Source organism: Xylona heveae, assembly GCF_001619985.1.
Source record: "Xylona heveae TC161 unplaced genomic scaffold L228scaffold_1, whole genome shotgun sequence".
Lineage (NCBI taxonomy): Eukaryota > Fungi > Ascomycota > Xylonomycetes > Xylonales > Xylonaceae > Xylona > Xylona heveae.
This window is the reverse complement of record NW_017264193.1, coordinates 171,740-199,266: the sequence shown is the minus strand read 5'-3', so window position 1 is coordinate 199,266 and position 27,527 is coordinate 171,740. Positions and strand designations below refer to the sequence as shown.

At 48.7% G+C, this 27,527-nt stretch overlaps 11 protein-coding genes across 11 annotated transcripts; 5 read left to right on the top strand and 6 right to left on the bottom strand.

Annotated features, from left to right (window-relative positions):
* Positions 1 to 169: 169 nt before the first annotated feature.
* On the bottom strand, positions 170 to 1,864 carry L228DRAFT_279185 (hypothetical protein; the record flags this gene model as incomplete). The annotated part of the gene is made up of 1 exon (XM_018335655.1): positions 170 to 1,864. The coding sequence occupies one exon, from the start codon at positions 1,862 to 1,864 to the stop codon at positions 170 to 172; it is 1,695 nt and encodes a 564-aa protein (XP_018191478.1).
* Positions 1,865 to 5,023: 3,159 nt separating this feature from the next.
* On the top strand, positions 5,024 to 6,746 carry L228DRAFT_206194 (hypothetical protein; the record flags this gene model as incomplete). Its single annotated transcript, XM_018329668.1, has 7 exons — positions 5,024 to 5,158; positions 5,213 to 5,325; positions 5,384 to 5,655; positions 5,706 to 5,965; positions 6,012 to 6,111; positions 6,161 to 6,530; positions 6,587 to 6,746. Coding segments are annotated over 7 exons (1,410 nt in total), but the record flags the coding sequence as incomplete, so codon positions are not given.
* A 1,555-nt stretch (positions 6,747 to 8,301) lies between these two features.
* L228DRAFT_242306 (NuA4-domain-containing protein) lies at positions 8,302 to 9,803 on the bottom strand. Its single transcript, XM_018331410.1, has 3 exons — positions 9,511 to 9,803; positions 9,068 to 9,295; positions 8,302 to 8,925 (listed from the first exon to the last, which is right to left on the bottom strand). The coding sequence occupies exons 1-3, from the start codon at positions 9,664 to 9,666 to the stop codon at positions 8,629 to 8,631; spliced, it is 681 nt and encodes a 226-aa protein (XP_018191476.1). The 5' UTR covers positions 9,667 to 9,803; the 3' UTR covers positions 8,302 to 8,628.
* Positions 9,804 to 10,252: 449 nt separating this feature from the next.
* L228DRAFT_242304 (hypothetical protein) lies at positions 10,253 to 12,286 on the bottom strand. Its single transcript, XM_018331409.1, has 5 exons — positions 12,133 to 12,286; positions 11,982 to 12,072; positions 11,759 to 11,923; positions 10,653 to 11,699; positions 10,253 to 10,558 (listed from the first exon to the last, which is right to left on the bottom strand). Exons 1-5 carry the CDS (start codon positions 12,234 to 12,236, stop codon positions 10,439 to 10,441), a joined length of 1,527 nt encoding a protein of 508 aa, XP_018191475.1. The 5' UTR covers positions 12,237 to 12,286; the 3' UTR covers positions 10,253 to 10,438.
* Positions 12,287 to 12,659: 373 nt separating this feature from the next.
* Positions 12,660 to 14,160, top strand: L228DRAFT_264356 (hypothetical protein; the record flags this gene model as incomplete). The annotated part of the gene is made up of 2 exons (XM_018334570.1): positions 12,660 to 13,931; positions 14,065 to 14,160. The coding sequence occupies 2 exons, from the start codon at positions 12,660 to 12,662 to the stop codon at positions 14,158 to 14,160; spliced, it is 1,368 nt and encodes a 455-aa protein (XP_018191474.1).
* A 62-nt stretch (positions 14,161 to 14,222) lies between these two features.
* Positions 14,223 to 14,578, bottom strand: L228DRAFT_264355 (hypothetical protein; the record flags this gene model as incomplete). The annotated part of the gene is made up of 2 exons (XM_018334569.1): positions 14,223 to 14,471; positions 14,531 to 14,578. 2 exons carry the CDS (start codon positions 14,576 to 14,578, stop codon positions 14,223 to 14,225), a joined length of 297 nt encoding a protein of 98 aa, XP_018191473.1.
* A 422-nt stretch (positions 14,579 to 15,000) lies between these two features.
* Positions 15,001 to 15,896, top strand: L228DRAFT_279180 (fumarylacetoacetate hydrolase domain-containing protein 1; the record flags this gene model as incomplete). Its single annotated transcript, XM_018335654.1, has 3 exons — positions 15,001 to 15,059; positions 15,163 to 15,374; positions 15,469 to 15,896. The coding sequence occupies 3 exons, from the start codon at positions 15,001 to 15,003 to the stop codon at positions 15,894 to 15,896; spliced, it is 699 nt and encodes a 232-aa protein (XP_018191472.1).
* Positions 15,897 to 16,173: 277 nt separating this feature from the next.
* Positions 16,174 to 18,041, bottom strand: L228DRAFT_235044 (LETM1-domain-containing protein; the record flags this gene model as incomplete). Its single annotated transcript, XM_018330685.1, has 4 exons — positions 16,174 to 16,941; positions 17,014 to 17,292; positions 17,351 to 17,916; positions 17,984 to 18,041. 4 exons carry the CDS (start codon positions 18,039 to 18,041, stop codon positions 16,174 to 16,176), a joined length of 1,671 nt encoding a protein of 556 aa, XP_018191471.1.
* Positions 18,042 to 18,998: 957 nt separating this feature from the next.
* On the top strand, positions 18,999 to 20,638 carry L228DRAFT_242301 (adenylate kinase). The gene is made up of 2 exons (XM_018331408.1): positions 18,999 to 19,501; positions 19,598 to 20,638. The coding sequence occupies exons 1-2, from the start codon at positions 19,345 to 19,347 to the stop codon at positions 20,194 to 20,196; spliced, it is 756 nt and encodes a 251-aa protein (XP_018191470.1). The 5' UTR covers positions 18,999 to 19,344; the 3' UTR covers positions 20,197 to 20,638.
* Positions 20,639 to 21,015: 377 nt separating this feature from the next.
* On the top strand, positions 21,016 to 22,943 carry L228DRAFT_1216 (hypothetical protein). The gene is made up of 2 exons (XM_018328999.1): positions 21,016 to 22,556; positions 22,631 to 22,943. Exons 1-2 carry the CDS (start codon positions 21,159 to 21,161, stop codon positions 22,688 to 22,690), a joined length of 1,458 nt encoding a protein of 485 aa, XP_018191469.1. The 5' UTR covers positions 21,016 to 21,158; the 3' UTR covers positions 22,691 to 22,943.
* Positions 22,944 to 25,445: 2,502 nt separating this feature from the next.
* L228DRAFT_264350 (hypothetical protein) lies at positions 25,446 to 26,695 on the bottom strand (the record flags this gene model as incomplete). The annotated part of the gene is made up of 2 exons (XM_018334568.1): positions 25,446 to 25,558; positions 25,624 to 26,695. 2 exons carry the CDS (start codon positions 26,693 to 26,695, stop codon positions 25,446 to 25,448), a joined length of 1,185 nt encoding a protein of 394 aa, XP_018191468.1.
* Between the last annotated feature and the right edge of the window lie 832 nt (positions 26,696 to 27,527).

Here is a 27,527-nt window from a genome sequence, read left to right as displayed (position 1 = left end):
CCCGGTTGCGGGGTCAGATGTGAGGTGTCAAGGTCATATACCTTCGTAGTATTTGCTATTATTGTTGCAACGTGCAGATGGGTAGATGCTAGTCAATTGCAAATTGCGCCCCTCCCAATGCATTCAAAATGAAAGAATATAGTGCAAAATCACTTCAATGACGGTATTTCTATGTGCCACGCCCAATGACTCCAATCTGGCCATTAATGCCCCGCCATTGCCCGTCCGAGGACGTTTCTGCCCCACGTCGTCTTTGCTGCCAATGTCCTTGACGCTTCTTGCCTGCATTCATCGCATCGGCAGTCCAAATATCTCCGAGATCCGTCAAGGCAGGAGCAGTCGCCTGGAACCCTTCATCCTCACCTTCTTCACCCAGTAGCTCTTTCATGGTAGCGAGCCTATCTTGCGCAGAGTTTATTGTAGTCTGACCTTGTTGAAGCGCACGCTCAACAGTCTCCATAGTATTGATGCCAGAAGCATCCGCTGCAAAAGCCCACGCCCGAGCTGGCTCAATGTGACCGTATGCCCCATAAGGCCCCGAAGCAGCCTCCTCGGCGAGCGCAGCCTCTCGTTGGACTGCTCGAGAGGCAAGCACTGCCGCGGCATGTTTGAATCGGGGTTGATTGACCAGAAGCGGATATGCCGGCAGCAGGTGGCTTTCATCACTGAGCCGTTCTAGCGCCTGGCTGGCCGTTTTGTGCTCCTTAGCTAGAGCAGACTCGACATGGGTCCTTGATTGCAGCATTGATCTCTGGAAATCCTGAAAGGGAAGCAGATGCTCTCGCGCATACTGAAGAGCAATAATGGAGGAGCTTTGAGCATGCGGATCGATCCTTTCTTCCTGCAGAAGTGAATTGTCTGCGCTTTGAGCCAGGATTTTCCGAGGTTCCTCATTCGGTGAAGTATCTGCATGCGAATCTGCTAGAAGCGATTTGCGACTCTCCATGTATGCCTTATACAGTTCCATAATTTCTGTTGATCGTTGATCAATGTACGCTCGATCTGTCTCGGAGCGTTCATTGTCAGCCATGCTAACTGACGTGTCGGCCTCGGTCATGGAATTTGTGGCTTTGGATAGTTCAGTTTCAACCCACCCTATCAGGGTATTCCTGGTATTTTCCAGAGCTTTGACCTTTTCCTTCATATGGTACGGGTTTGAACCAACTTGAGCATGTTTGATGCTGTCATATTTTTCCTGTGCCTCTGCGAGACGCATTTTCTCGGCTTCAAGAAGATGGCTCGCTTTCAGGACAGATTTCTCAAGCCGACTGATCAATGCATTCATGTGAGCACGTTTTGATATTTGTCTTTCTTTGTCGCTTTCCTGGATGATCGTGGCTGGCGGGTGCGGAGGTTGAGACAGCTGGCTTGATATCTGCTTGACATCAAGAAAGTCCGGGGAAGCGGGTGGCTTCTGTGCGAGAAGTTCGAGATAGTCTTGCAGAATTCGAAGGCGCTCATATCTGTGCCGTTGACGCAACAATAACAGATACTCATGCAAATGCTCCTCTGATGCGACCCGAGAGCTTGATTCCAAAGACCCTTTGGAATCATCTCCCGAGATTCCACCAGATGTCAAAGAAGCATACTCTTTCTGTGCTTTTACATTCGCATTGACTGCCCGCAGATATTCTTTTCTCATATGTCCCAGTTCCAAGGGAACTTTGACTCCCTGCTGTCGCCCATCAGGGCACAAGATATGCTGAGTCGAATTATGTTGGCTGGAAGTGGGGTCCAAAGTGGATGCAACAAATAAAGTCAATACTTGACGGACTTTTTGTGCCTCCTGCCGGCTTTTAATGTATGGAGATAAGCTTGAGTGCACTTGAGGTAAGGGAAAGTCAATGACAGGAACAGGTCCCATTGCGACAATAGAAGCGCGTGCAAAGAAGAGTAAACAAGAGAATTAAGTTAGCGATTACATAGCTTAGTCGAATGGTGCAAGACGAAACCAGAAATCTGTTGACACCCGACGGTTACAGCACTACCCCCAGAATTGATAGGCGGGTGATCAGATAACGCCCGATAAAACTGTCAAACTTTCATAAAACGACATAAATGTACAGCAACTAACATAAGTAACCACGATGATGATGATAATATGGAGAATCATATCAATCCCAACCATTTCAAGTCACTTGTCTCAGGTGAAAATAACTACAGTTCCATTAATTTCAATTGCGAAAGGCCTTTTCAACTTCCTTGACTGCATCTGCTAGCTCTCTTGATGATTGTCGATGATTTTTATTGGTGACAGCATGGGGGTTAACGATTGCCTTGATTGGGCTCAGAACCCCAGCCATGGCCACCTGTTAATGGTTCGGTGATTCCCAATCACCAGCCACCCCCAATTTATTCCTTCCAACTCTCCTTTAGCCTGCTCATGAGGACCTTTTCTTGAATCGCTTCGGTCGTCTTCATTTCCTTTGAAATATAATGTTCTTCCTCGTTTGATGCAACTGCTTGTTGTTGTTCTACCTTAAGCCAAAGCTCTAGGAGCCAATCACGCAAGGCGAGCTCAGTTGTGTATTGCGATTATGCATTGGTGCCACACAGCATACCGCCTTTCGTATAATTTCCAACATGCTGATTTGGGGTAGAACTCGATAATTAGACGTTCAACTTGCTGAATTCTCTCAAACCAGTCACCTCGCTCCTTACTGAATAGAATATCTTGGGTGCTGAGAATCGATATCCTTACCCTGTATATATCTACAAACCAACTGTACGTGCAAATCACTTGTCATTCGGACGACTTTGATTTCATCTTCAAGCACTTGGTCTAACTTTATTCTCTATGTAGACGAGTCATCAAATAAAGCGTCAGCTTTCCCGCGGCGGACTTGGATAATTGAGTCTTATTTTTGGATCGGATCCCACAGACACTGTCATGGCAAACCGGCGTGAAACGGCGCTCGGCCAGAGTTCATCCTCCCGCCGCGCCGAACCCCCTCTAAAAATCTCGACCAAAGATGCCATTCGGTCTCAGTCTGCCTCATATCGGAGATCATCAGCAGATGCTCGTGATCCCTCCTTCTCCACGGCAAGTCCGTTCTACTCGCCTGTCTCGTCCCGTTTTGCGCCTGAAGGAGGTTTGGATCCAAGGCCATCTTCTTTCTCGTATAGCGGACCCGATAGGCCGGTGGACAACCGTAAAGCTGGCTCGCGCGGGAGGCGGACGAGCCACGATCCGCCAGTCTTCGACACTGAGAAGCCGCTGCCTCCAGAGCCTCAGATGGTCTCCCCGAATTCAACCCGCCGAATGCAAAAACCTTACGGTGACGCCAGTCTCAATGGACGTGGATCCAAGGAGTACTCAGCCAAGCCAAGATCGTTTTCAGCAAGGGCCGGGCCACTGCCAGCGGATTCCGGGTCTCCGACTGCAATGTCCCCAACGATATCGCAAAGTTCGCAGACCAGATCCCGAAGGCGCCACAGTGTGACTTCCCCGGATCGCGCAACAGACGACCTGGATCCTGAGCAGCAGGCGCAACGAGCAAAGTGGGCACACGATCGTTCCCCGCTGCAAAAACTTGAATTAACGCTAAATGATTTCAGCAAGGAGGAGAAACGCGCAAGGGTTGAGGAAGCGGAGATGTTGGCGAGGGAGGCAAGATCTGGACGCGGTCGCCGAAGTGCAGAGGAGAATACCACACCAACTACTCTTCCCGAGGCGGGGCTTGTTAGGAGCCTGAGCCAAAAGCAGAAGCACAGGCTACAGCAGAGCGTAAACATGGATCTACGGAAGCCACCTGCGCGTGGCCCGACTGGTGGGCCAGCGAGCTTCGATTATGAGGATACGAAAGTGTCAAGGAAATATGAAGAGCCGTACGATTCAGACGCAGCCTACAACGAAAGGAGAGGGCCAGATCTGGCCCATGCATCTACATTCTATCGAATGCATGATGGATCCTCGCCGGGCGATTATACAATGAATTCGCGAGGTATTCATCAGAGAATCAGTCCTGATCATGGAGTCCAATTTGCCGAGGATGTCGAGGAAGTACCGCCACAGCCGCGGCAACGGCGCGGAAGCATCTTGGGGAAATTTTTTAAATTAGGACGCGGTTCTAGTTTTCGAGGCCGCGAATCCAATCCAGTCCCAACTGACACTGCACCACTTAAAAATAAAAAGGGTCCCAATTATGAAACCCCGCCGCAGACAGAAAGCGCGCAGCAAGCCAGAGAAGATGTTGACTTTGGGCACCAATCCGAGCGGGCCCCTGATGAAACTCACCCTTTGCGCCAGCACAAAGTCAGTGAAATTTTGCACCGTGGCTGGAAAGGCCATGGTTATCACGAGCAAGACTACCAGCCGCAAAAATGGTTGGATGAATGGCGCAACGCAGAAACCGCCAGGTTGGTTGCTTCTGATTTCACAGCAGACGGGCCATCGGACAACAAAGATACCACCTGGTGGGAACGACAAGGATCAAAATCGCGACGGAGAAGCTCTGGATCGAGAAGCGCCGAGCATGGCTCACCCAGGTCCCTTGACGGAGGCTTTGATATTCCGTCATCAGAAAATACGTCATTTAACCCGCCATTATATCTGAAGTGTGGTCCACTCTTACGATACACTGGCTTGAAAAGGGAGCGGGTGTCTGGGGTTCACGGTCGTGGTGGGCAACTTGAGCGGGAAATCTGGAGGGGATCTGTCATGATTGTAACAGAGGATGCGCATTCGTCCTATAAAGTCGTACCAACTCTCCGTCTATTCTTCCAACCAATGGATCTTCTGCCACCGCCTCCAGCAAAAGTCACACTTAATTCGGACGAGCCCCTTGCGGCGGAGTACGTGGATCCAATTGCAGGCCTCCCCAAAGTCTCGCGGACAGGCAAGACACTCTATGTGAAGCCCGTTGAGCTACTTGATGAAGAAGTAGACGTTTCAAGGGTTGAAAATGACAATGGACTTTATGAACTGAAAAGGACCATTGTCAGCCAAAACCCTGGTTCTGCGCCTGGTAGTCGCGCCATGCCATCGCCTATAGCCGGGAGGATACGAGGAAAAGATGGTGAAATGCGGGGAAAGTTTCGTGATGTAAAAGCTCATAGGCTCCACACCGAACGAGGCGTCACATTTTGGAGATTCAATATAGAAGTGGAGCTTGGCGAGAAACAGGCTAGAATCGCGTATCGCATCAATCGTGGTCCGGTAAGTTTTCTCTTTGCTCTCGTATGGAATATCTTGCTCAGTATTCGATTACAGGCAATAGGGTTTTGGGTTCCTGCGCATGGCCAGACAATGAATATCATGTTTCATAGCTGCAACGGATTCAGTTCGAGCGTTAACCCAGACAAATTCTCTGGCCCAGATCCTTTGTGGAGGCACGTCTAATCCTTCTCATGGCTCATATATCAATGCTAACGCTAATTTTAGAGATGTCCTTAATTCTCATCAAACCCGTCCTTTTCACGTCATGATTGGGGGAGGAGATCAGATATATAACGATGCAGTAATGCGGCAGACGACGCTTTTCCAAGAATGGCTGGGCATCAAGAACCCAGTGCAGAAGAACTCGGCGCCTTTCACACCCGAGATGCAGGATGAGCTGGAAGGCTTCTACTTGGATCGCTATGCTATGTGGTATTCGCAAGGCTTGTTTGCCATGGCTAACTGCCAGATCCCCATGATCAACATTTGGGATGATCGTAAGTCGCCGCGCCAGCTCTGCGGGTTTCTTAGTTACTTATTTTAGCAGATGATATTATCGACGGGTATGGGTCATATCCTCATCATTTCATGCGGTCCCCGATATTTACTGGACTTGGCGCTGTTGCTTTCAAGTACTACATGTTGTTTCAGCACCAGTCGGTGGTGGACGAGACACAAGCGAATGAGCCAAGCTGGCTCCTTGGCGCATCTCCTGGGCCATACATCAATGAATTGAGCAGAAGTGTCTTCATGCATCTGGGAAGAAAGGTCGCTTTCCTCGGGCTTGATTGTCGCACTGAACGCATGGTATGGTCTTACTCGTGTCTGTTCTTTCCCTTGCTAATTTCAGTAGAGAGACGAAATCTTCTGCGAAGAGACATACGATATTATCTTTGATCGATGTCACCAAGAGATTATCAAAGGGGAAACAAAACATCTCATCGTGTTGCTTGGTAAGAAGTCTGCTTATAAGATTTTTTTCCCTGCTAACATCAATATTAGGTGTGCCAATTGCATACCCCCGTCTCAACTTCCTCGAAAATATCTTAACCTCACGGCTTATGGATCCCGTCAAGGCAATTGGCCGCACTGGCGTTCTTGGTGGGTTTGTCAATAAATTCGACGGAGGCGTAGAGATCCTAGACGACCTAGATGATCACTGGACCGCAAAGGAACACAAACGGGAAAGAAATTGGTTTATACAAGAATTACAAGAGTTGGCGGCTGAAAAGTCCGTTCGCGTCACTATTCTAGGTGGCGACGTTCACTTGGCTGCTGTGGGTCAATTTTACTCTAATCCGAAACTCAGTATACCCAAGGATCAAGACCACAGATATATGCCGAATGTCATTTCTTCCGCCATTGTCAATACGTAAGTCACCCAGTTTTCCGAGCCTTCTCAGTCATATACTTATCTCGTCGCAACAGGCCCCCTCCTGAGCTCATGGCAGACACCATAAACAAGCGAAACCGTGTCCATCATCTCGATCATGACACGGATGAGGATATGATTCCAATGTTCACCCATGACGTTGACGGAAAGCCAAGAAACAACAAGCATCTCCTGCCGCGCCGTAATTGGGCTTCAATTCGTGAATACCACCCTGGAACCACGCCGCCTCCGACACCGCCCATGTCTGAGCCCGACCATTCGCCTAGTCGTCCTCAGCAGCCCGGCGGGCTTATGCGAAGGCTGTCTTTGACAAAAAGAGACGGAACAGGCGGAGGTCTCTTTCGGCGTAACTCATCTCGTCGAGGGTCTCTAGCTGTGGAGAACCCCTCTCATCCATATGGCCCATATTCATCTGAGCCCAGACAACCTCCTCTTTCGAATCCTCCTCATCAGCCGCACGCAGACAACTATTTCACTGCACAACATCATGCGGGGCACCAAGGCAATCACTCACACGATGCAAGTGCTATTGTTCCTAGAAATGGACATCCCGAGCGGCCAAACCTTTTCCTTCGTCGACCAACAGATCTCAGCGAACGAGCTGCACGCAAAGGCGGCGCACAAGCCAACAACGACGGGGGCATCAACGACCATATCAACCTCGAGTGTGGCCTCGATGTAGTCATCAATTGCGAAGTCAGCCAGAAAGACCCCGCAGGAATCACGACTCCATACCGCTTGCTCGTTCCCGCTCTGTGGTATCAAGGCCCGGGCGACGAGAACGTTGCGCGCCTCAAGAGCCGGAAAAATACACTCTTCAATTGGGTCCGCAGACGCAAGCCCCAGCGAGGAGCCTCCTCCGTTGATTCTGCCTCGCGCTCCGGCTCGTCGTTGGCAGGCAGTGCCCGCGGGAGCGCAGAGTATGTCCATGATCGTGGCGTCGTCGGTCATGACCATCCCCACCCTGGAAGCCGAGACGTTGTAAATCACGACTACCGCGTCCACCCTGACGACCGACTCCCTACGCCATCGGAGCATCTTTATCCTCCTCAGCGACGTGCATCTTCTAATGACAGGCGACGGTCTTATTATTAGTCTCGGTTGCATTCCTGGTGTTTTGATTCTAAGAGTCTCGAAACTCAACGTTACAAAGTCCTTTTTCCTTTTCTCCGCTCCTGCTTTTCATTCCTTTTTTTTTTCTCTGCTCCCTTTTTCCATCCCTCATCAAAATAATCCCATCACACGAGTAACGACCATTTGAAGTCTTTTCCTCTCTTTCGTTAGTATACCTCGAAACTTCCTTTTTCTTCGCGATCGTCTGTCCTTTTCGTTTGATAAACCTTACACCGCGGCCTCTCACCGTTTTACGGTAGATAATTACTCTTGCGATTGCCACATCGCGACATCGTGACATCCTGCCTTAACTATAACGCACTTTTCGGGGTTTCATTATTCTCTTTTTCCTTCCGACCTTGGTCACTGAACGAAAGCGCGGAACAACATAATGAGTTACGAACGAATACACACACGAAGAATTATGACTACCGTATCATTATCTTTATATCCTTATATACCTATCTCAATCGATGTGATATTTCACAGATTCAAAACATCCCGCTCCTCTCGGACTACAAACGTAAAACCTGCGAGACTTTTCTCGTCTCGTTCCTCCATGCCACCAACACTGCTTTCTGGCTTCTGGCTTCTGATGAATAAGAAAACTTTAGAAGTCTATTTTGGCTTTATATATTGGGTATCTGTAAAATGCAAAATAAACAAACGTACATCTTAATCTTGTAAGTGTACTTTGATTAAGGAAATGAAAAAAGACGTCATGGTAGCATGCACGAGGGGTTTAAAGGACGTGCGTTGTAACGACCAGCCTCCTTTGTGCCCTGACATAGTCTCAATCCCCGAAAAGAAAAAGAAAACGCCTAGTCTTTCCCGTCCATAATAACGCCTCTGCTTCTCAAAACTGCCCAAGAGAAGCGAACGCTGATCCACTGCCGGTAGGAGAAAGCGCGGGGAAAAAATTAAAGCAAGAAATAGTTGTGACGAAAATAGGAGACAAGAGATATCAATCTCTCCCATAACTAATCTTCATTCGTTTCGTGGCTTTCCCGCCTTCTTCGTCATCAGTCGCTGCGGCAGCAGCTGCAGCTGCAGCAGAAGAAGAAGCGTTGGCACCTCCACCACCGGTGTTCTTTTTTGACTTCTTCACCGTCGAGCCTCCTCCGACTGCAGCGCTCCCGCCTCTTCCGCTAGCCGTGCTTGCAGGTGTGCCGTGTGCACTATCCCTTGCAGCACCGGCGCCAGAACCCGCATTCACGCCTGCAGATGGCGTCGGTGTTGGTGTCCCGCCAGCTGTGTTTTCCTATAGTTACGAAAAGGGGGAAATATTAGCAAAAACAGAAACTACATGCGTGCAGTCATCGAGAGGGAAAGAATTAAGCTTGTGCATAAAGCAGGCTTTGAAAAGAGGGGAGAGGGGGAAGGGAGGGCTTTAAATTACATACCCCAGTGTACGAAACACTACTCCGGCTAAACACTCGATCCGCATCGTTGATACCGCCCGCCGCCCTCCGTCTTCCGGCCCCAGCACCACCGGCGCTCCCTGCGCCTCCAGGACCAGTGGCAGATGTGGCTTTGATGTAATTGTCGAAACCGCGAATAATGTTGCCCACGCCGGAAGTGTCGTCCAGATATGACGTTTCGAAACGGTAGATGCTGTCTTCTAGTGTACTCTAGACAGATATCTTAGCATGGTTTTCGAGATAGATGGGTGTTCAATGCCAAACTTCCTCCCCCTCCTCCCCCGCCCCCCCCCATAACACTAGAGAAAACAGAATCAAACCATATCCTTCGATATCGCATTTCCCAGCATCCTCCTTGACGGGTGGTTCGACTCCAATATACTGAGGGGAAAAGGGCAAATTGCGCCCAAAAGTTTCCTACTCACCATGTTTTTATCCAGCAGTCTCTTCTTTTGTAGGGTCTCGCGCAGGTCACGTCGCAGTTTCTCATAATATGGCAACCCGCGCGTAGAGTCGGCAGCAGGATGAGGAAGGGAGTCTACTCCCGCTGCTGTAGTCGATGGGACCAAGTTCTCGGCCATGTTGAAGACAAGAAGTCTCTGATAATTCTTGGCGCGTCTCCGCTGAGGTAAATATAACACTGAAGTTATCCAAGCAGCCAAAGGAGAGAGAGAGAGAGGATAAACGGCCGGTATGCGTCAGTAAGTTGGATAGCAATTGAACTCGCCTGTTTGACGTGTTTGTTCGCGATCTCGGCGGCTCCTGGACCCCTACGGCACGTGACACAGCCAACTACGAAATGGTGCAGGATGGTGTAAACAATGCGATCAAAAATTCAAGGAGGTCATAAACATAATTTCAGAATGACTCCATTGCCCCTGAGAGACTCATATGAATTATGCTGCTAAATTCCGCAGCGTCAGAGATTCTTGAACGTTTTCTTATTTGATGACTATTGCTTCCATCTCGCTATGAAGAGCATATGACAATCCCGAGAAAGGGTGGAATAAGTTCCAGAGAAGGGGGCTTAATGTATCAGGAGAAAGGTAGAGAGTATTTTATGGAACAAGATATTTTGATCGGTACCTTGTAAACAGATGGAGGTTTGTACATAACCTTTGCCATTGAAATATGATAGTGACTGCTCAGATCACGTACGTAATTATTCTGGTTGTATTCGTGCTAATATTTCTACCTAAATCCTAAAATTTGTGTATCCATTTTGAAGCTACAAGCATATCCGAAATGTGTAGATACTACGATGCAATGGAATGCGTCCTTTTGTCCTTGAATGCAATAGATTGGTCCCTATGGACCTTTAACGAGTCATTTCATAATTTGACTTGCGTAAGATTATGGTGCAGCGCTGGGTGTCGTGGTGTTACCGGAATGTCGAAGTGCCCACACCTTTTCTCTTAGGAGCTTTTCCTTCAGAACGTTGTTTACTGAAGGCTTGTGTGCTTGTGCTCCATTCTGCAGAAAAGGTGAGTCAGAAGACCGTGGTTCAAATGACTTTCAGCAATTAAAACAGCCCAGCAGACCCTCAAGAGTCTGAATCTCTACCCACCTCTTGTGCTGCCTCTTCGCGGCGAGATGCAGGTCTATCCTGACGCCGAGTCTCAGGTGAGAATAGTCGTGGGGATTGTTCATGCCTGTTTGGTCGGTGGGAGGTAGAGTCAGCCCTTCTGCGCCGTTTTTCATCAGACGAAGAAACAGAAGACGAGCTGTGCCTCCGTTTTCCCACAGGTTCATATCTCTCAATTGAGCGGTGCCTACGCTCCTTTCGACGATCTGGGTTTTGATCTCGGCTTCGGCTTCGGCTCCGACTGACACTACGGAAGCGTCCACGATCATGTCTCCGGGCCTTGCGAGCATCAGCGCGTGTGTTATCAGGGGATTCACTGGTACGAGAAGGTGGGGAAAGTCGGGCCCTGTCTGCCTTTTCATAGCGGCCCCTGCGTGGGCTTATGGATCGGGAGCGAGACCGGGACCGGGAAACGTTAGAATATCTTCGGCGAACATGTCTCGATCGTGGCGGAGGAGAACGGCTGCGAGATGCAGTTGAAGGAGATCTCCTTCGATATCTTCTAGGTGAACGTGAGCGTGAGGATTCTGGAGTAATGGACCTGGCCCGATCATCACCGCGATCTAGCGTTCTGCTACTTCTTGCATCTCTTGGACGGGATGTGGAGCGACGGCGGTCCGAGTATCGGCGTCTCTTTTGCCGCCCGTCTTCATGATCTGAGTCTCTCCTTCTTCGGGGAGGTGTTATGGAGCGTGACCGTGACCTCGGCTGGGGCGAGCGAGGACGCCAGTTGTCCTCCCTCCGGGTGCGAGGATTCCGACCGCCAGGAACATATGTATCTCCTCCGCGCCTAGGTTGAGGTCCCCGATAATTACTTGTCTCTGGCGAGCCGCGTCGGCGAGCTGGCGGAGATCGAGAATCTCGCCGCGGACGACGGTCAAAGTCACGCCCTCCCCGTGCACCACCCCGAGTGCGAGCACGGCCGCGGTCTCCGCGTTCCCTTTGACGAACGGTGTCAATCTCTCTGTCTCGAGCTCGCTCTTGCTCTTTCCTGCGGCGGGCCTCTTCGGCCGCATTTTCTGCTTGTATCTTTTACGGTCTCAGTATTGTCATGTAGAAAAATAACGACGCTTCCCTTTAAAACTTACCTTTTCTTGGATCAGCTCTAGTTTCTTCGCTTCAAGAAGTTCCTTCGGAACACCCTGAGGGTTCGATTGTGCGCTGAGACAGAGATTCCACAAGTCTTTGCAAAACTTTGGCGTATCCTTATCCAAGAAACCAGTGAGTTGTATCTGCAGAACTTTGATATCCGGCTGCGATGGGAGTTAGTGATCATTGCGGTGTCGTATTGGGGTTATGGGGGCGACCAACGAAACGCGAACCCTCCAGTAAATTGAAGCAAAGCTCTATCACTACATCATCCTCGCTGCCCAAAATCTCTGAGATCTTTCCTGCAATCCATCTATAAAACTTGTCAGTTCGTCTATGGCATGATGGTGGATGGTAAGGGAGTAAAGCTTACTTTTTCATAACCTCAATGTTAACCTTCCGCATATCAACTTTTTGGCTGAATTCTGGGGGAAACTTTGTTTGCTTAAGCAGCTTGGCATCCACACTGGTAGCCATATTGACGGAGCAAGCCAGCACTTTGACGTCCGTGATCACTGCGCCTGGCAATCGAGGGTATGTTTGAGCTGGGACTCCTTCCGCGGTCTCAATCACTTCCGCCTGGTCCACGGAGTTGATTTCTTACGGTGACCAAGTCATTCCACTTGCGCACAACGTGCCTGCCCAAAAAAGTAACTCCAGTTCGAGCTATGTTTACACCCAGATACAGATAGATGAAGCGCTTTATATAATGATATATGCTGAACAATAAATATTTCTGATGAAATTCAAAGCTATTTGATGCATATTTTCATCTTGTGACGCAGAAAACACTACCATAAATTTTAAAGCTTTATTAGTGGACATTCCATCTCGCGCAGGAAATCGGTCTGGATTTTATTTGTAAAGCGCATGTTCACCCTTCAAGATCGAAGATTCATCATGCCAAAACAGCCAACAAGCCCGTATACAAGCCAGGCCGGTACGAGGAAAATCCACATAAGTCATGACCGACGAATAACGGCAGCAGATATTATCCCAGAAAAGTTTGATCGTACAGACTCTGTCTGGGTCCAACGAGGAAAAGGCAGCTTTGATCAGGCAATATTACCAGTGGTTCAGGAGCTTCGAGATAATGATCCATATGACTCGCAAACTTCAAGCGATTATTCGGATAACGAAGAGCAAATCAGACATGACGGGCTGTCTGCCATAGAAGAGGGGACCGATGAGGACGAACCTCAGAGTAATCTTGAGGGTAAGAAACCCCTAGGAAGACCTGGAAAGGACAGCAATGTCTCTGAGACTCGATCACGAGGAAAGTCGAAATCGGACAAGATAACTTCCGCCCACCCATCAGATGCAAGTCTCGAAGAACGTCTGACTAACAACAATGGTTCAATAGCTTCAAGATCTGATCAGCTAATGCAAGAAGAGTTATCCTTGCAAGAAGCTCCGCGCGCTCCACCCAAGAGGCTTCGAAGGATAGAGGGAAGAAATTCTCTAGATGCAAGCCTAGTAGCCGATCAATGGTCTCTAAGGAGAGGCAGCAAAACTGAAGCTCCGGGAGGAAGCGTAAAGGAACGTGCCGCATCATTTGCCTCGCTGTCGAGTGTTATACCTTCATCTGCAGAATCCACAGAAAGACCAGCTCGGCCACTGAGAAGTAGCACAAGTCGATCCTCCATACAACCCCTCATCGAATTTTGGGATTCCCATCAAAATGCGACAGAACGAACGTCCGATGAAGGCTCAGCGAGATTACCAGCTGATATATCCAAAATTGGCATGTCCCAGCCAAACATTGTCTTGGGCTGCGAAAACCAAAAAGCTCCATCGAGCTCCTCATCGGAATCCTCTGAGTCATTAAAGTTGTCAGATTTGACAGAGATATTTGAGGCTGAGGAAGTAGATGCTACTAAGCCCAGCTCTGACGTGGCAGAGGTGACGAGAGGATGTTCGACCAACAAAGCTGCTAAAACGGATGACAAGTCACAGCCTCTCCACCGACCATCCATCATGTGCACAACGGATCGCCCTTTGGAAAGTCCAAAGCCCAGCAGGAGGCAATTGTTCGTGCGGAAGGTGCGCAACGTAGCCCTTCCGATGGCTCTGTTAAAGATTTTGTTAGGTCGACAATTGGCTGAGCGGACAAAACCCGGGTTGGAAATACTGGCAAGAGGCGAGCCACTGAAACCATTGAAGACCGTTCGGGTATGTGTTTGAGGATGAAATGTTTTGATGCCAACTCAGGGGTCTGCATATCTTTATCGTTATTGCTATTTATATTATTTTCATTCTTCCAACCGACGGCCACGGTCAGCATTTGCTGACAGTAAGTGAGTAGGACAATTTCTTATGGAACCCGGTATCGGAGATTATCCTCTCTCCCGGCAGAATAGTCCATATTCGTATTCCGATGTGGTTCACACCATTCTGGTAATGTTGCTCCAGTGATCACGTTTATCAGTGGTTCTGAATCAACATTGCGATATGCTCTGCCACTCAGACATGGCTCGTTGTAAGGCTACTCAGGATGCGCCGCACATCTGCTCGGCTTCTCTGCAATGCCTCATCCACGCCATGAGAATGTTTGAGTTTGACCGCGGCATGCAGCTCCATCACATCGTTGGCTCGTTGAAGGTCTGGGTCGTCACGTGGATCCAGCATTTGTGTCTGATTTTCTATTTTCTCGGCTTTTGCATTTCCAAGGGTCTTGTGCGCATTCACTAAGGCAGATGCTTCATCATGGCCCTGGCATCTCAATCAGTTTTCTAGAGTCTTAACTTCAACCAATTCCACAAATAACGTACACAAACTTGCAAGGATGTCAAATCAGACAATATTTCTGCGACCTGCATCCTGTCGAACCTGAGATATAGACACAATGGATACTAATTTCTTTCCAAGTCTTTATATTTGTCACTGTGTTACAAACAATTGACTGATGATGTTGATATCGTTCCCCTGGTGACGTTTAATCATAGATGACGTTGAGCTGGAAAGTCACGACCCTTGGACTGGAGTTGGGTTCGGCTCTTTCGGAACTTCCAGCCGAGTCTCGGCAAAATGTGAATATTTGCCGAAGCCAGGTCACCGACATCGCACTTGCGGGCGCTATCAGTCCCGATAACCAACTAGTCCGCAACTCGCAATGAGGATGGCGCGAGAGGGTCTGTGACTCTAGGTGTGACTTACGAGTGTAATTTGGTTTCTTTACCCTTAAGCAATCAGGCCTTCAAGTTTACAATTGTAATATTCTGCTGCATTGAGCTTAATCACAATGGCTTCATCCATTCGAAGCAACTGCCGTAAAATCGTCGCCATTGGTCGTAATTACGCGTACGTGATTTCGCATTCAGCTGTTTGCATTATGATCATAAATCGATTGATCAAGTTCAATTGAATCCTTCAACGCCATTGTGCTAATTTAAATCTTCCTCAGAGATCACATCAAGGAGCTGAACAATGCGGCACCAAAACAGCCCTTTTTCTTTTTGAAGCCTCCCAGTTCGATCCTTCTTCCCGGGCAGGGCCCGATATTGCGGCCGTCTGGCGTCAGCCTACACTACGAGGTCGAGTTGGGATTGGTGATGGGCAAGGGTTTGCGGAACCTGGACCCTCAGGACGAAGAGACAGCCCTCAGTTCGATTGGCGGTATGAGATCCCTTTGGACCACCAGTTTCAGAAATTCCTATGCCGCGTGTTGAGCGGTCTGCTTGAACCCAAGCTAAACCAATTTATTAATTAGGTTACCTTGTCAGCATTGATATGACTGCGCGTAATGTGCAAGACGAAGCAAAGAAAAAGGGTCTTCCTTGGTCAATTGCTAAGGGTTTCGACACCTTCCTGCCGGTCAGCTCATACATTCCTAAAGCAAAAATTCCCAACCCGCACAAGGCCGACCTATGGCTGTCTCTCAACGACCAGCTCCGTCAAAATGATAGCACCGAGCTCATGATATTCCGCATCCCGCGCATCTTGAGCGACATTTCTCGCGTCATGTCCTTAGAACCAGGCGACATTGTCCTGACTGGAACACCGAAGGGTGTCGGTGAGGTCAAGACTGGGGACAAGTTGAAGGCCGGCATCCGGGTGGATGGCAAAGACATCAACGAGGGCGCGATAGACGTAACAGTAGCTGACAGCCCAAGTGCTTACAAATTCGGAGAGTGGTAAAAATGAGCGAAGATGTAGATAAATTTATGCCCTTCTTTCTGACTCTTTGATGTGCTCAAAAAAGGACAAGGAGTAGCCAATACATGTAAAACAGTACTTTAAAAAGTACATCATCTCTATATATACAATATATAATGAAATAGAAAAGCCCCGATGCTACCCAATATGGCAATGATGATCATGAATGGATCAAGACAAACGCCTGCGTTCTGCGCCCCAATGTTTTCCTCGCCTTCCCAGTTAATGACTCTTTTGAGTGGCATCAAAAACGACAAATCTATTGTTGCTGACTTCTCTTCTGGTCGCGTTGGTCGACTTCATGAGCCTCTCGCTCCGCGTCAATGGCTTCAGCCGCCTGTTCCTTGGTAGCAGCAATAGCGTCGCGTTTACGGAGGTCTTCCTTCTCATCGATATCCTTGTCGTCCTTTGGAGTTGTGCGTCCAACGCTCGAGTGTTCCTGATTCTGCTCGTTCTCCTCATCAATGAGTTCTTGCTGCTCCTTGAGAACTTCGAGACGTTGTTTGTTTGTAGCTGCGCCCTCAGCAGTATGAACCTCGAGCTCAATCTCGTGGAAGAGTTCCTCAGGGATACTAGACAACACAGACTGCAGAGCATCAATCTGGGATGCCATTTCGGCGTCCTTGCCCTGAGCGTACATGAAAGCATTGCTCAGCACGAGCAAAGTTGATGGGACACCCGATTTAAGGCGAAGGTCAAGCCACATCTGCAGGTCATCCCGGAGACGTCCAGGGCTCAAACCGTGGGTACGAAGGCCACGAGACATGCAGGCATTCTGCAGCTCAGTAACCGAAAGAGACTCGACTCCTTCGTAGGAAATAGCCCGATCGTCGCGCTTAATCTGTCGCATTCTGTGTCTGATTTGGTAGCGGAGCATCATGTCGGTTCCGAAACTGTTAAGATTCATATAACGACACATGGCAACCAGCTGAGGTCGAGAGAGGTTATCAAGCGTAAGGTCGTCCTTGAAGATCTTGCAGACCTTGATAACATCCGCGTGGGTGGGTTGTTCGCCGGTAGCCCGAACCTGCAAGACAAACATTTTTTTAGTTTTACATTTGACTAGGGTCAATTGAACGAAAGCCAGTAGAAGACCAACCTTGCGGAAAAATTCTGTGAACTCGTCGCTCTGAGCGTTAGCAGAGCTAACGGGAAGGCCTGTCTCTTTCAGCGTCTGCCGCAGGAAACTGCTAACTTCCTTTCTAGTCGCCCGTAGATTGGTGACCTTAGCATCCTTGGACTTTTGCCCCTCATAAGTGCTGGGTAAGAGGTTAGGGAAGAGTTTCAAGGCGACAGGGAGCAGCAGCTCCGCAAATGGGACGATGAGAAAGACTGAAAAGGGGACCAGACGGCCTAGATCCTGAACAGTACGTTGTAACTATTTGATCTCAAGTGTCAGTAAAGCCCGTTTAGATAATACTGAACGAGGGACGAACCTGTCTGTTTTCTCGTCTAGTAAGTTCATACCCGGCAGCCATTTTGACCACGAGTTTAGTGCTGATTTTGACCTCGGTTGCAAGCAACTTGGTACCATCCCAATAATGCATCACCTCCTTCTTAATCTTCTGTCCCAATGTCAATTTTTTAGTCTCTTCTTTCTTCGATTCCACCGCCTTCTTCTCTTCTGTCTTCTCTGCAGATGATTTCTCCGCTGCCAGCTCAGTCAAAGTTTTGTCTTCTTCGGCTTTGTTTTTGCCAGGGCCAGATGTGACTTCCCCATCAAGCTGGACATCGTGAGCTTTTTCTCCAGACTTCGCTGCCGCGCCTTCAGATGCTTTCGCATGTTCTCCCTCTTTCTTGGGGGCTTTTTTTGCCTGCTCGGCATTAAAGCCGGGAGGAGGAAATGATGAACCGCCACCAGTCTGCGTTGATGTTTCGGTTGAGTAGCCACGTCGAATCGCAGAAACGGCCATGGCAGACCGCATAATGGATGGGTTTTGGCCCGAAAGGCGGACCAGTGCAGGATGAAAGGTGGACGAGAGAGCCCGCTGGCTCATCGAGACTGACATACTTTTAGCAAACTGGCCATTTGGCACTCTGGAAAACATCCAAATGTGATATGAACTTACCATTGATGAGCGGCCGCCTAATTGAGGCATTGCGTACGAGTCTGGTAGAGGCACTCATAGCGACGTAAGTGATTGAAAGAATGCTAAGGATCTCGCACAAGTAGCGAGTGTGAAAGAATTATGAAAAGCAATAATAGCACAGAATTCTTGGGATAGATGAATGAAAAAAAAAAACCACTATGCGTCTGGTTGGTTCAGAAAGAGTTTCAGAAACGAGAGATGTGTTGTATGGTCGAGGCTTAACGTAAGTAGGGAGCGAGGGAGGCAAGACTTCATCGATTGTCGGCGTTTCGTAACTCCGGAGCGAAACACGTGCAATTTGATACGGCATGGTATAGGATCATTTACGCAATTTGGCAATTGTTGGAGTTTCTTTTCCACGGGTAGTTATATTCCTCTCAACGTCATCAAAAACTTGTACGAGAATTCTAGAGAACAAGTATAAGATGCTGTGAACAAGATATTATTTGTCATAACCTTGAGTTGAGAGAGTACACAACGGCCAGCAAAGGGTTCTGGCAAACGTTGTCCTCTTGACGCTGACGAATCAAATGGTTGCGAAAGTAATGTCTGTGGAATTACACCTTACGACGAGACTAGATGCAGATATAGTTGACATCTTAACATATGTCTGGGCAAATAAATCAATCATTGGATACTCTGCTATGAACGTAGAGCCGCTCCTCCGAGAGCATTTGAATTTCTGCTGTGGTGATAGGAGCGAGGAGTAGTTGAATCAATGCACATGCGTGTATCTGATACTCCCCTTCTCCCGGGTTCCTCGGCCTTCGCACAGCGAATGACCTGAGTACCGGAGAGCGAAAGGCGAGAGTCGTCACGCAACGCCAAAAGCCCCAGCATCCTCGCATGATTGGCTCCATGGACCGGGAGAACATGCATCTTCTCCGCGTGGTAGGAGCGAGGGGAGAACGATCGTAGGCGCAGAGTAAGCTTAGTTGGCTCGTTCCAATCATTTTTACTCTTCTGCCCAGCACTTTGGGAAGGTTGTAACTCGCTCCTGCTTTTACCCCAGCCCTTCCCGGCTCATTCCTCCCCAACATAAATCACGTAGCCTATCTCGTAGAAAGCCTTCCATGCCATACCTGTTATATAATAGCACGAGCCGCAACCGATAGCTTACAACGTCCTACTTTCATCTTTCTCCAGAACCTCATTCTTTTCTTCCATTGTTCTTGATCTTTGTCTTTTGTGGCGTTGGAAATCATCTTTCGTCTTTACCCCACACACACATATATATATACCGAACAATTCTATTGTTGTAGCCTGGTCGGCTCCCTTGTTCTCAACAATATACATTTTCTGCGCGGGCCCGTCCGGCGCGACATTACGCCGCGCCGCCCATGGGGCTCCAGCGGTCTGCACGCATAATTTTGATCGGGGCTCCTGGTGTGGGTAAAGGAACGCAGACAGAGCGTCTGCTTAAACGGTTTCCTCAGATATCTGCCCTCAGCTCCGGTGATCTCCTTCGAGACAATGTCAAGAGGCGAACTCCCCTCGGTAAGCCTTTCTGTGCCGCCGCTTTCCATATGACCTTTTATTCCGGTCGATTGCTTTGTACTTTTGAAGAATTACCGCTAATCAAGTTATTTGTAGGCTTGAAAGTCGAGGAAAATCTGAAAGCTGGAGCGCTCGTCCCAGACAGCCTCATGCTGAATTTGATCGCATCTGAATTATCCAGTCGTAACTGGCTTCCCACAGTCGCATCTAAAGCTGCCGACCACCCATCACGACCCGGCGTTCGTGACTATCACGCCTCTGCGACGGCTCCGACAGAGCCCCCACCATCATTTATCTTGGATGGATTTCCTCGAACGTCTAGCCAGGCAAGCCAATTGGATGAGCTTGTCCCGATTAATTTGGTCGTCAATATATACACACCACCGTCCGTTATAATCAACCGCATCACCGACCGATGGGTGCATGCTCCCTCTGGTAGGGTATATAATACATCATTTCGTGCACCAAAGGTGCCTGGAAAGGACGATATAACCGGTGAACCATTGACGCGCCGGGCGGACGATGATCCGGACACTTGGCAAACACGTCTCAAGAATTTTGAAGAGACAAGCCGCCCGCTGTTGGATTATTATCAGCGCAGAGGGTTGCTGTGGACTGTAGAGGGCCAGAGCAGTGATGAAATCAGTCCAAAATTGTTCGCCGAACTTCTGAAGCGGTTCGGCACACCGCAATGATTCGGGACCTGTATGAATGAAAATTAGACGGAAGGTGCCATAGGCAGTTGCTATATCGGCACTTGCGCACTTAGACCGTTCTTCAAGGCGTTCTTTAGGAGGCCTTGGGATTTCATATCATTGGCCTAGGATTTGATAGGTCTTTTGCAATTGCGCATTTTTGTTATACTGCTCCTTTCTCGAAATGTTTTTTGGTAGCGCTTGCGAATGTTTACGACAAGGCCAGCAGTGGCTCAAACACTCTCTATACACTGTAGTAATAACGAAAGCGTCACGGTGAAACCTTTCCCTGTACGAAGTATTAATAGTTTTTTAACCACTATCACTGCAAGTCAATTCAAAAAAAAATTGAAAGTCATTTGAAAGAAGGAGAAAATATAAAGTTCAATTTGAATCTTTTGTATATTTTATACATGTTCAAACACATGAACAAGAGGCAAAAAATAAAAACAAAATAGATAACGTACAACAGCGGGGATTCGCTGGTCGTCACCGACCCAACTACTAGTCCGCCGATCTGAGGCTTATGTATGGCAGAGCGGACGGGATGCCCAGTTCTCCTCAGTCTATGGTCGTACGTGAAAGAATTTGCTTTAATAGCAGTTTTTATAGCAAAGCAGGGACAAATTAAATGGCCGCCGAATATCAGCTGTCGGGGGTATTGTAGTCAACACGAGATGAAGGAGGCAGTGTCGGCCAGATCGCCAGGGCCCAAACATAAAGTTTCTTTATTAGGTAAAGCGCGGTGGCCACCCGCCCCTCGCGCCCCCCCATGGTGCAGAGCCCCCCTACTCGGGCCGTTACCCCGTCTGTTGCCTCCATTAATCTATCTGCCTACACCGTTACTGCGAACATCCATTCTTGAAAAGTCAACCTCCACGCTGATTGACCTTTCTCAATTCTTTCAATCTTTTTGACTCTTACTCCCTCATTACCAGTCTCTCCTTCTTTTCTTGCCCATCATGGGTAAACTATTCGCCAAAAAGGATGCCGATAACGATTCGGGATCGAGCCGCCGGGGTCTATTCTCTCGCTCAAAGTCAAAGTCGCCTGCCCCTACTCCTGCCCCGGCATGGAATCCATACGCAAATCTGCAAGGCTCCCAGTCAAACCCATACGCTCAGATGCCGCCTGAGGAAAAGCCAGATCCCTATGTTCAGGACGTGAAGCCGGTCAGTTTTGGGCGAGCGCCCGTTGGCCGAGCGTCGTCCACCCCGTCAGTCGGAGGTTACGGAGAACCTGCACCTCCTCCATACCAGGAACATACTCCCTCCTCTGCGATGAATGGAAGTGCCAGTCGATACGGGGCCAACCCCTATGGTGCCACCCAGTCAGGGTACGGTTCGGACAGATATGGCACATCAAACGATGCCGCTGGACCTTCTCGATTGGGTCCCGGTGGTTATGGTGGACTTGGCCGAACGCTCAGCAATGAGACGGCCGCAACGGAGGACAATCGCAATGCTTTGTTCGGGAATGCCAAAGAGCGGTCTCAAGCCCAGCCTCCATCACAGGCACGAAACCCATATGCCGCTCCGTCAGGCAGTGCAGGCGGGTATGGAGGGCTAGGCGATTCGCACGGAGGAGATGAGGGCCGAGCGGCGCTATTTGGCGATGCACAGGAACGAGCCCAGGCTCAAACTTCGAAAACTGACGGATACGGAGGCATTGGCACGGGCGACGATAGCCAAGACTACGGCGCCGGGCGGGAGCTTACAGCCGAGGAATTGGAAGATCAGGATGTGGACGCCACAAAATCAGAAATCCGGTTGATCAAGCAGCAAGACGTGTCAGCTACTCGGAATGCCCTTGCTATCGCGGCCTCGGCGGAGGAGACTGGTCGTGGTACGCTGGCGCGGCTGGCGGGTCAAGGAGATCGAATCCACAATACCGAGAGAAACCTGGACGTTGCGGCCAACTACAACCGAAGAGCTGCAGAGCAAGCTAAAGAGTTGAAGACTCTGAATCGAAGCATGTTTGCGATGCACGTGCAGAACCCGTTTACGAAGAATCAGCGACGACGGGATGAAGAGGAGCGCGTCATCAATGAGCGCAAGGACGAACGTGATGTGCGTGAGGCTACTCGTGCTGCAGCATATGATTCAAAATCCAGTCAGGCCCAGCATGCACGCAGCTTGGAACGCCAAGCTGGATACCAGCGCAGCAAGGGCAAAGCCAGCCTTGCCGAGCGCGCCAAATACCAATTTGAAGCGGACAGCGAAGACGACGCCATGGAAGATGAGATTCATGATAATCTCGACCTCTTATCTCACGCCGTTGGTCGATTGCATACCGTCGCAGGAGCCACTGGTGATGAACTTGATCGGCAGAACAAGGTGCTCGCCAGGAATATCGTCAAGGTAAGTCAATGCCGTGCCATCCCCTTCTTTTCCCAACCCTCCATCTTTTGCGTGTGCTAACATGGCCATTATAGACCGACAGTGTGGACGACCAGATTACTATGAACCACGCTCGCATCAAGCGGATCCATTAATAGTTTATCTGTCATTTGCCCCTTGCCCCTTTTTTTACCTCAAATATTTCAAACTCTGCAGTCCGGTCATTGCTAAAATGAAATTACTGACAAAACCGATCCACATACCCGCCTGATCCACCTCTACGTAACCACTCCTTGTTTACCTGTCCCCCTATCCGTCTTTTCGTACGACTCATAAATGGCGTTTTCGGGCTTTTTTTTTTATTGTTATGTGTTCATTTTCGGTTATTCATATATGTTCATGTTCGTTCATTCATTTCATTTATTTCATTTTTGCTGATCTAATTCATTTCCATCTCTTTTCACAATCTCATCAATCCATTGTCCTTTTTCACGGGTAATACTCTTTTCACCCATAATATCTACTATCTCATCCGCTATATCTATTATCTATTCTCTATGACACTAGGACACGCAGGCCATTGACTGCACCAATCATATCAGAACAACCATTACTTTTTTTGCTGGATTGGAATTTGGAAAGTTGAGATCAAGATTAGATAATGCAATTCCTCTCTCTCTCTCTCTCTCTCTCTCTCTCTCTCTCTCTCTCTCTCTGGGTGTGTGTGTGTGTCTGTCTGTCTGTCTGTCTGTCCGCTTCCTTTCCCTCTCTCAGTCTCTCTTCTTTCCCTCTTAGTCCGCTTCCTTTTCAGTCCTAATATCTAAACCGACGTGATAACAAGCAAACACATAATGTCTTTTTTTTTTTTTTTCAAATAAAGATTAAAATCTCTCTCTCTCTATATATATTATATACGCAGTACCGTGTACGTTCTGGGGCTAGAGCTAGAGCTAGAGCTAGAGCTAGGCCGCTAGATATAATCGGATCAGTCGGGACAGAATCGGCTGAGAATCGGATCGGAATGGACAGGTGTAAAGAAAGAAAGAAAGAAAGGTCTAAAAGGCCTGTACTACGGACATTATACCTACCTACTTACCTCTCTTCCCTCGTTTATGGACCTACCTATTTATTAGGTGCCTTAGATTTTTTTTTTTTTTTTTTTCATCCAGGGAGGGACTAGAGACTCGAGATACGGGGGCTATAAGACACGAACAAGAATAAGAATAAGAACAAGAACGAGGGCCAAGAGACAATAGACAAGGCAGGCCAAGGCAGGACAAGGCAAGACAAATTGAGTCCGGGTCTTCCATGTGACTGTCACTGTCACTGTCCATGCCGCTGTCCCTGGTGACTCAAGGACATAGAGTCAATGTGTTGCGAGCCGTCCCTGGAAAGGGGGTACACATCTCCATCTCTATACATCTGCATGTCTACACATCTACAGGCCGTACAAGTAAAGTGTAAATTTGCAATGCAATACTCTGCACATATATTCCAAACACTCATATCAATCACGACAACTGACAAACAGCCCAATTACTTAACTCAGCATTTCATCTGATACATCATTTCATCTAACACTAGTCAATTGTAAGAAGCAGCAGATGATAATAAGTACAGAGTGATAAAAAGAGTTTTCTATTAGACATACACAGAGTGCAAATATAAGCAATGTATGCAAGTGCTGTTTAAACTTCAAGACCAGATAAAAAACAAGACCAAAAAAAAAAGAAAAAAGAAAAAAGAAAAAGAAAATGTAAAAAAAAAAAAGGAAATATAATCAAAGGTCAAGGAAAAACCATAGATAACCATAGATACACAAGAAACCACAATCCAAAATAGACACATACAATAAAAATATAGAACAAAAAAAGAAACCGAACCAAACCAAACCAAACCAGACCAGATCAGGGATAACAATGATAATGTATTCTATAGTACAATTCAAGTAGACAAGTGTATCGTCCACAAGATATAAAAAAAAAGCTTGAGGTAGATGAAATCCTTGAGCGGCAAGGCGGGCGGGCCGGGCGGGACACGCCAGAATACCTGCACGACTCGATCCCGGCGTCTTTTGGAACCCCGGACAAAAAGAGACAACCGGACGGTGACCTGCATTGTTGAAATGAAAACGAGAAGAAAAAAAATGATGCACTCAACGACGCTGGAGTGGCTGCAGTTGAAATGGGATATACACACACAAAAAAAACAATGCATAAAAGAACAAGATGACCCCTTTACAAGCACGAGACAAAGAACCAAAAGAAAATTCGTAATCGTGAGTGTAAGCACGCTTTCTCTTTCCCTCTTTGAACCTTCTTTCCAAAACCAGTAGTGCTGTCATGTGTGTAATGGACGGAGAGAAAATAAGGATATTGACCATTCCGATAGGGGATTTTCTTCTTTTTTTTTTTTCAAAAACGCCAATAGGAGCAGCAGCGGATGATGGTACATCCTCACATGCATCCTTTCAAGCCATCAACCGGCGCAACGCCGCCAAAAAAAGGACAAAGAGATATAAGAGATGGTCATGTCCATGAATCGGACATGACAATGGAAACGGTTCAAAACTCCTTAACCTCGAAAAGTCCCCATGTTTCGGGAATAGCCTTTGTTTGGCCGCATGCTAGGAAGACGTGACCGCATAAGGCCAATTATGCAAGCGATAAAAAGACAGGGCTTGGAAAAAGCGCATTGAAACAGCTTCTACCAAAAAAGGGGCGGTCCAGCCACCAGAAAACTTTGTAGTGACATCCAGCATCGGTGTAATGTATATCCGGGATTGAACATGCTTCATGACCAACGAAACAAGAATATTTTGGCTTCAACCATGGTTGCGCAAAGTATGACAGACCTTTATAAGAAATAGGAGACAACCTTGAGCCAGGGGAACAAAAGGCTCCTCTCGACTTATTCGGGGGAAGGTCGGTGGTCCCGGGCTCCAGAGTGCACCTTGCGATGGCGTCGGAGGTTGGAGACGACAGAAAAGTGGCGTCCGCAGCCTTCAACTTCGCAGCAGAATGCTATTTTCATCTCAATTAGAATGGGGCTCGTCATAGTGGACAATTCAGCAATGAGCAGCACTTACGCTTTTCGCCAGTATGACTGTACATGTGCGTTTGCAACGAGCTGGGTCTGGTGAACCGCTTGTCGCAGATCTTGCACTTGTGCTTCTTCTGAGAGCTCGAAGCTACTTTGGAGCTAAATTGGGTCATCATCGACTGTGGTGCTGGAGGCACGGCCACGTTGCTTCCGACCAAGCCAGAAGGACGAGGAAGGGTTCGCGAGGAGAGGGGCTCCAACGGGTCCGAAGTCGAGCTGTAGTCGGTCACAGACGAGTCGACGGAACCATAGTACGAAGGATATGTGCTCGCCGAGGAGATGGAGGAGCTGGGAGAGTGACTGGGAAAGCCATACGAGTCATTCGAGCCGCGGCCAGCGCGAGGACCATAGATGTTTCTCGGCGTGATATCTTGGCTCATGGCAACCATGCCGCGACCCGCGTCGAGGGCGTCACTGAACGTGCTCCGCGGGGGCTGTTGCGATGAGGATGTGGTGCCTCTGTCATTAAAGTCAACCAAGGAGCTCTGTCGTTGACGGTATGGGCCAGCAGGAGCTCCCAAAAAGGTGCTAGAAGGGACTGACGGTTGTGATAAGCGGCGAGAGTGATCCTGATATTGATTCGGTTGCGGTGCGGTCGGGTAGTGTGCCTTTGTGTAGTCCATCTGAGCAAAGGGCTCAGTGGGGTTTGGTGCATAGGCATGCGAAGTGGATGAGGGCTCGGTCGAGTAAGTCGGTTGAGCGGCATATGAGCGAGGTGCATTCAGGAGATCTTGCGAGATGCCTTGGAGGTCGGGCTGGGCGTACGAGGCCATGGACAGACCGTTGCCGGCAGTGGCACCCAGGGTCGTTGGGGCGGTGACGGGGACGGAGCTATAAGGCATGGAGGCATTGTGAGTGCGGGCAGCCTGCTGCTTTGCAATGGCATCCAAGCCAAGGTTGGCTGAACCTAATGATGTCGGAAAATAGTGGCTCGAGGAGTTGGCAGCGGTTGTGGCGGTGGCCCATGGGTTTGTAAAATGAGGAGCGCCAGAGTATGCGAGGTTGTCGAAACCAAAGGACCCAAGAGTCCGATGTTGACTATCCACAGCCATGGTCATCTTGGTCAGCAGATGGAAAGGGGGATTTGGTTATTTTGTTGCGTTTGGTGGGGACCTTGTGTCTTCTTCGAAGCCAGGTCGTAGAAGTGTGGTCGGTATAGGGCGAAAAATGCTCAAGTCAGCGGTGGGAATTGAGACGAGAGGAGCAAAGGTGGGTGGTCAAAGTCGTATTGAACGTTGCGCAGACAAATCCGCATTCGAAACGCCCTTGAGGTGTGATGTGCCTGTCAAGCACGATATTGACCAACTAGATCGTTGGGTTTTATGCGAATTGCCCTTGCAGAGAGTGCCACCGACTAGATGGTCGTTCTCCCGTCAAGAGAAGGGTGATGGGATAAATGCCAACGAAACTGTGTCAGGCTGGGTTCACCGAGTTGGCCCACTTCTAGAGATGATCGACAGTGTTTGCGAATTCCAGAGGGGGAAGATGAGAGAGTAGATGAGCTGGGCAGAAGTGATCCTCGCTCGTTGCGATTTCTGAGTGGACACAGAAGACGATCTTTTTTAAACGCTGGGTAATGATGGCGGGTATAAGAGGGGCGGGTTTTGTGTCCACGTCGTCAAAAGAAAAAATGGGAATTTGGGTTGCCACGGAAAGGTGAGTGGTAGAGAGTGTCCAAAAAGCAAGTAACTGGCAGTTTGGAGCTTGATGGGTAGATAAGCGGGTGAGATGGAGATTAAAGTTTGCTTCCCTGAGAGCTGGGAGAAGACCAGAATAATAATCTGAAGGGGGAGCAAAAAGTCTAGAGAAGGGGGAGGGATGAGCAGGGCGCCGCGTCAGTAATGAATGGTCAAGCTAATGACGAGACGACAGGGAAGTTGAGTAGATTGA

Excerpts from the sequence above, each read along its gene's own strand:
- L228DRAFT_242306 (XM_018331410.1), bottom strand. The coding sequence starts at position 9,666 with ATGGCCGAGAACTTGGTCCCATCGACTACAGCAGCGGGAGTAGACTCC. Across the intron at positions 9,296-9,510 it reads GACTGCTGGATAAAAACATG|AGTACACTAGAAGACAGCAT; the intron begins GTGAGTAGGAAA and ends ATATCTGTCTAG. Across the intron at positions 8,926-9,067 it reads GTAGTGTTTCGTACACTGGG|GAAAACACAGCTGGCGGGAC; the intron begins GTATGTAATTTA and ends TCGTAACTATAG.
- L228DRAFT_242304 (XM_018331409.1), bottom strand. The coding sequence starts at position 12,236 with ATGGCTACCAGTGTGGATGCCAAGCTGCTTAAGCAAACAAAGTTTCCC. Across the intron at positions 11,700-11,758 it reads TAGAGCTGATCCAAGAAAAG|ATACAAGCAGAAAATGCGGC; the intron begins GTAAGTTTTAAA and ends AGACCGTAAAAG. Across the intron at positions 10,559-10,652 it reads GCGAAGAGGCAGCACAAGAG|AATGGAGCACAAGCACACAA; the intron begins GTGGGTAGAGAT and ends CCTTTTCTGCAG.
- L228DRAFT_242301 (XM_018331408.1), top strand. The coding sequence starts at position 19,345 with ATGGGGCTCCAGCGGTCTGCACGCATAATTTTGATCGGGGCTCCTGGT. Across the intron at positions 19,502-19,597 it reads CAAGAGGCGAACTCCCCTCG|GCTTGAAAGTCGAGGAAAAT; the intron begins GTAAGCCTTTCT and ends AGTTATTTGTAG.
- L228DRAFT_1216 (XM_018328999.1), top strand. The coding sequence starts at position 21,159 with ATGGGTAAACTATTCGCCAAAAAGGATGCCGATAACGATTCGGGATCG. Across the intron at positions 22,557-22,630 it reads TCGCCAGGAATATCGTCAAG|ACCGACAGTGTGGACGACCA; the intron begins GTAAGTCAATGC and ends TGGCCATTATAG.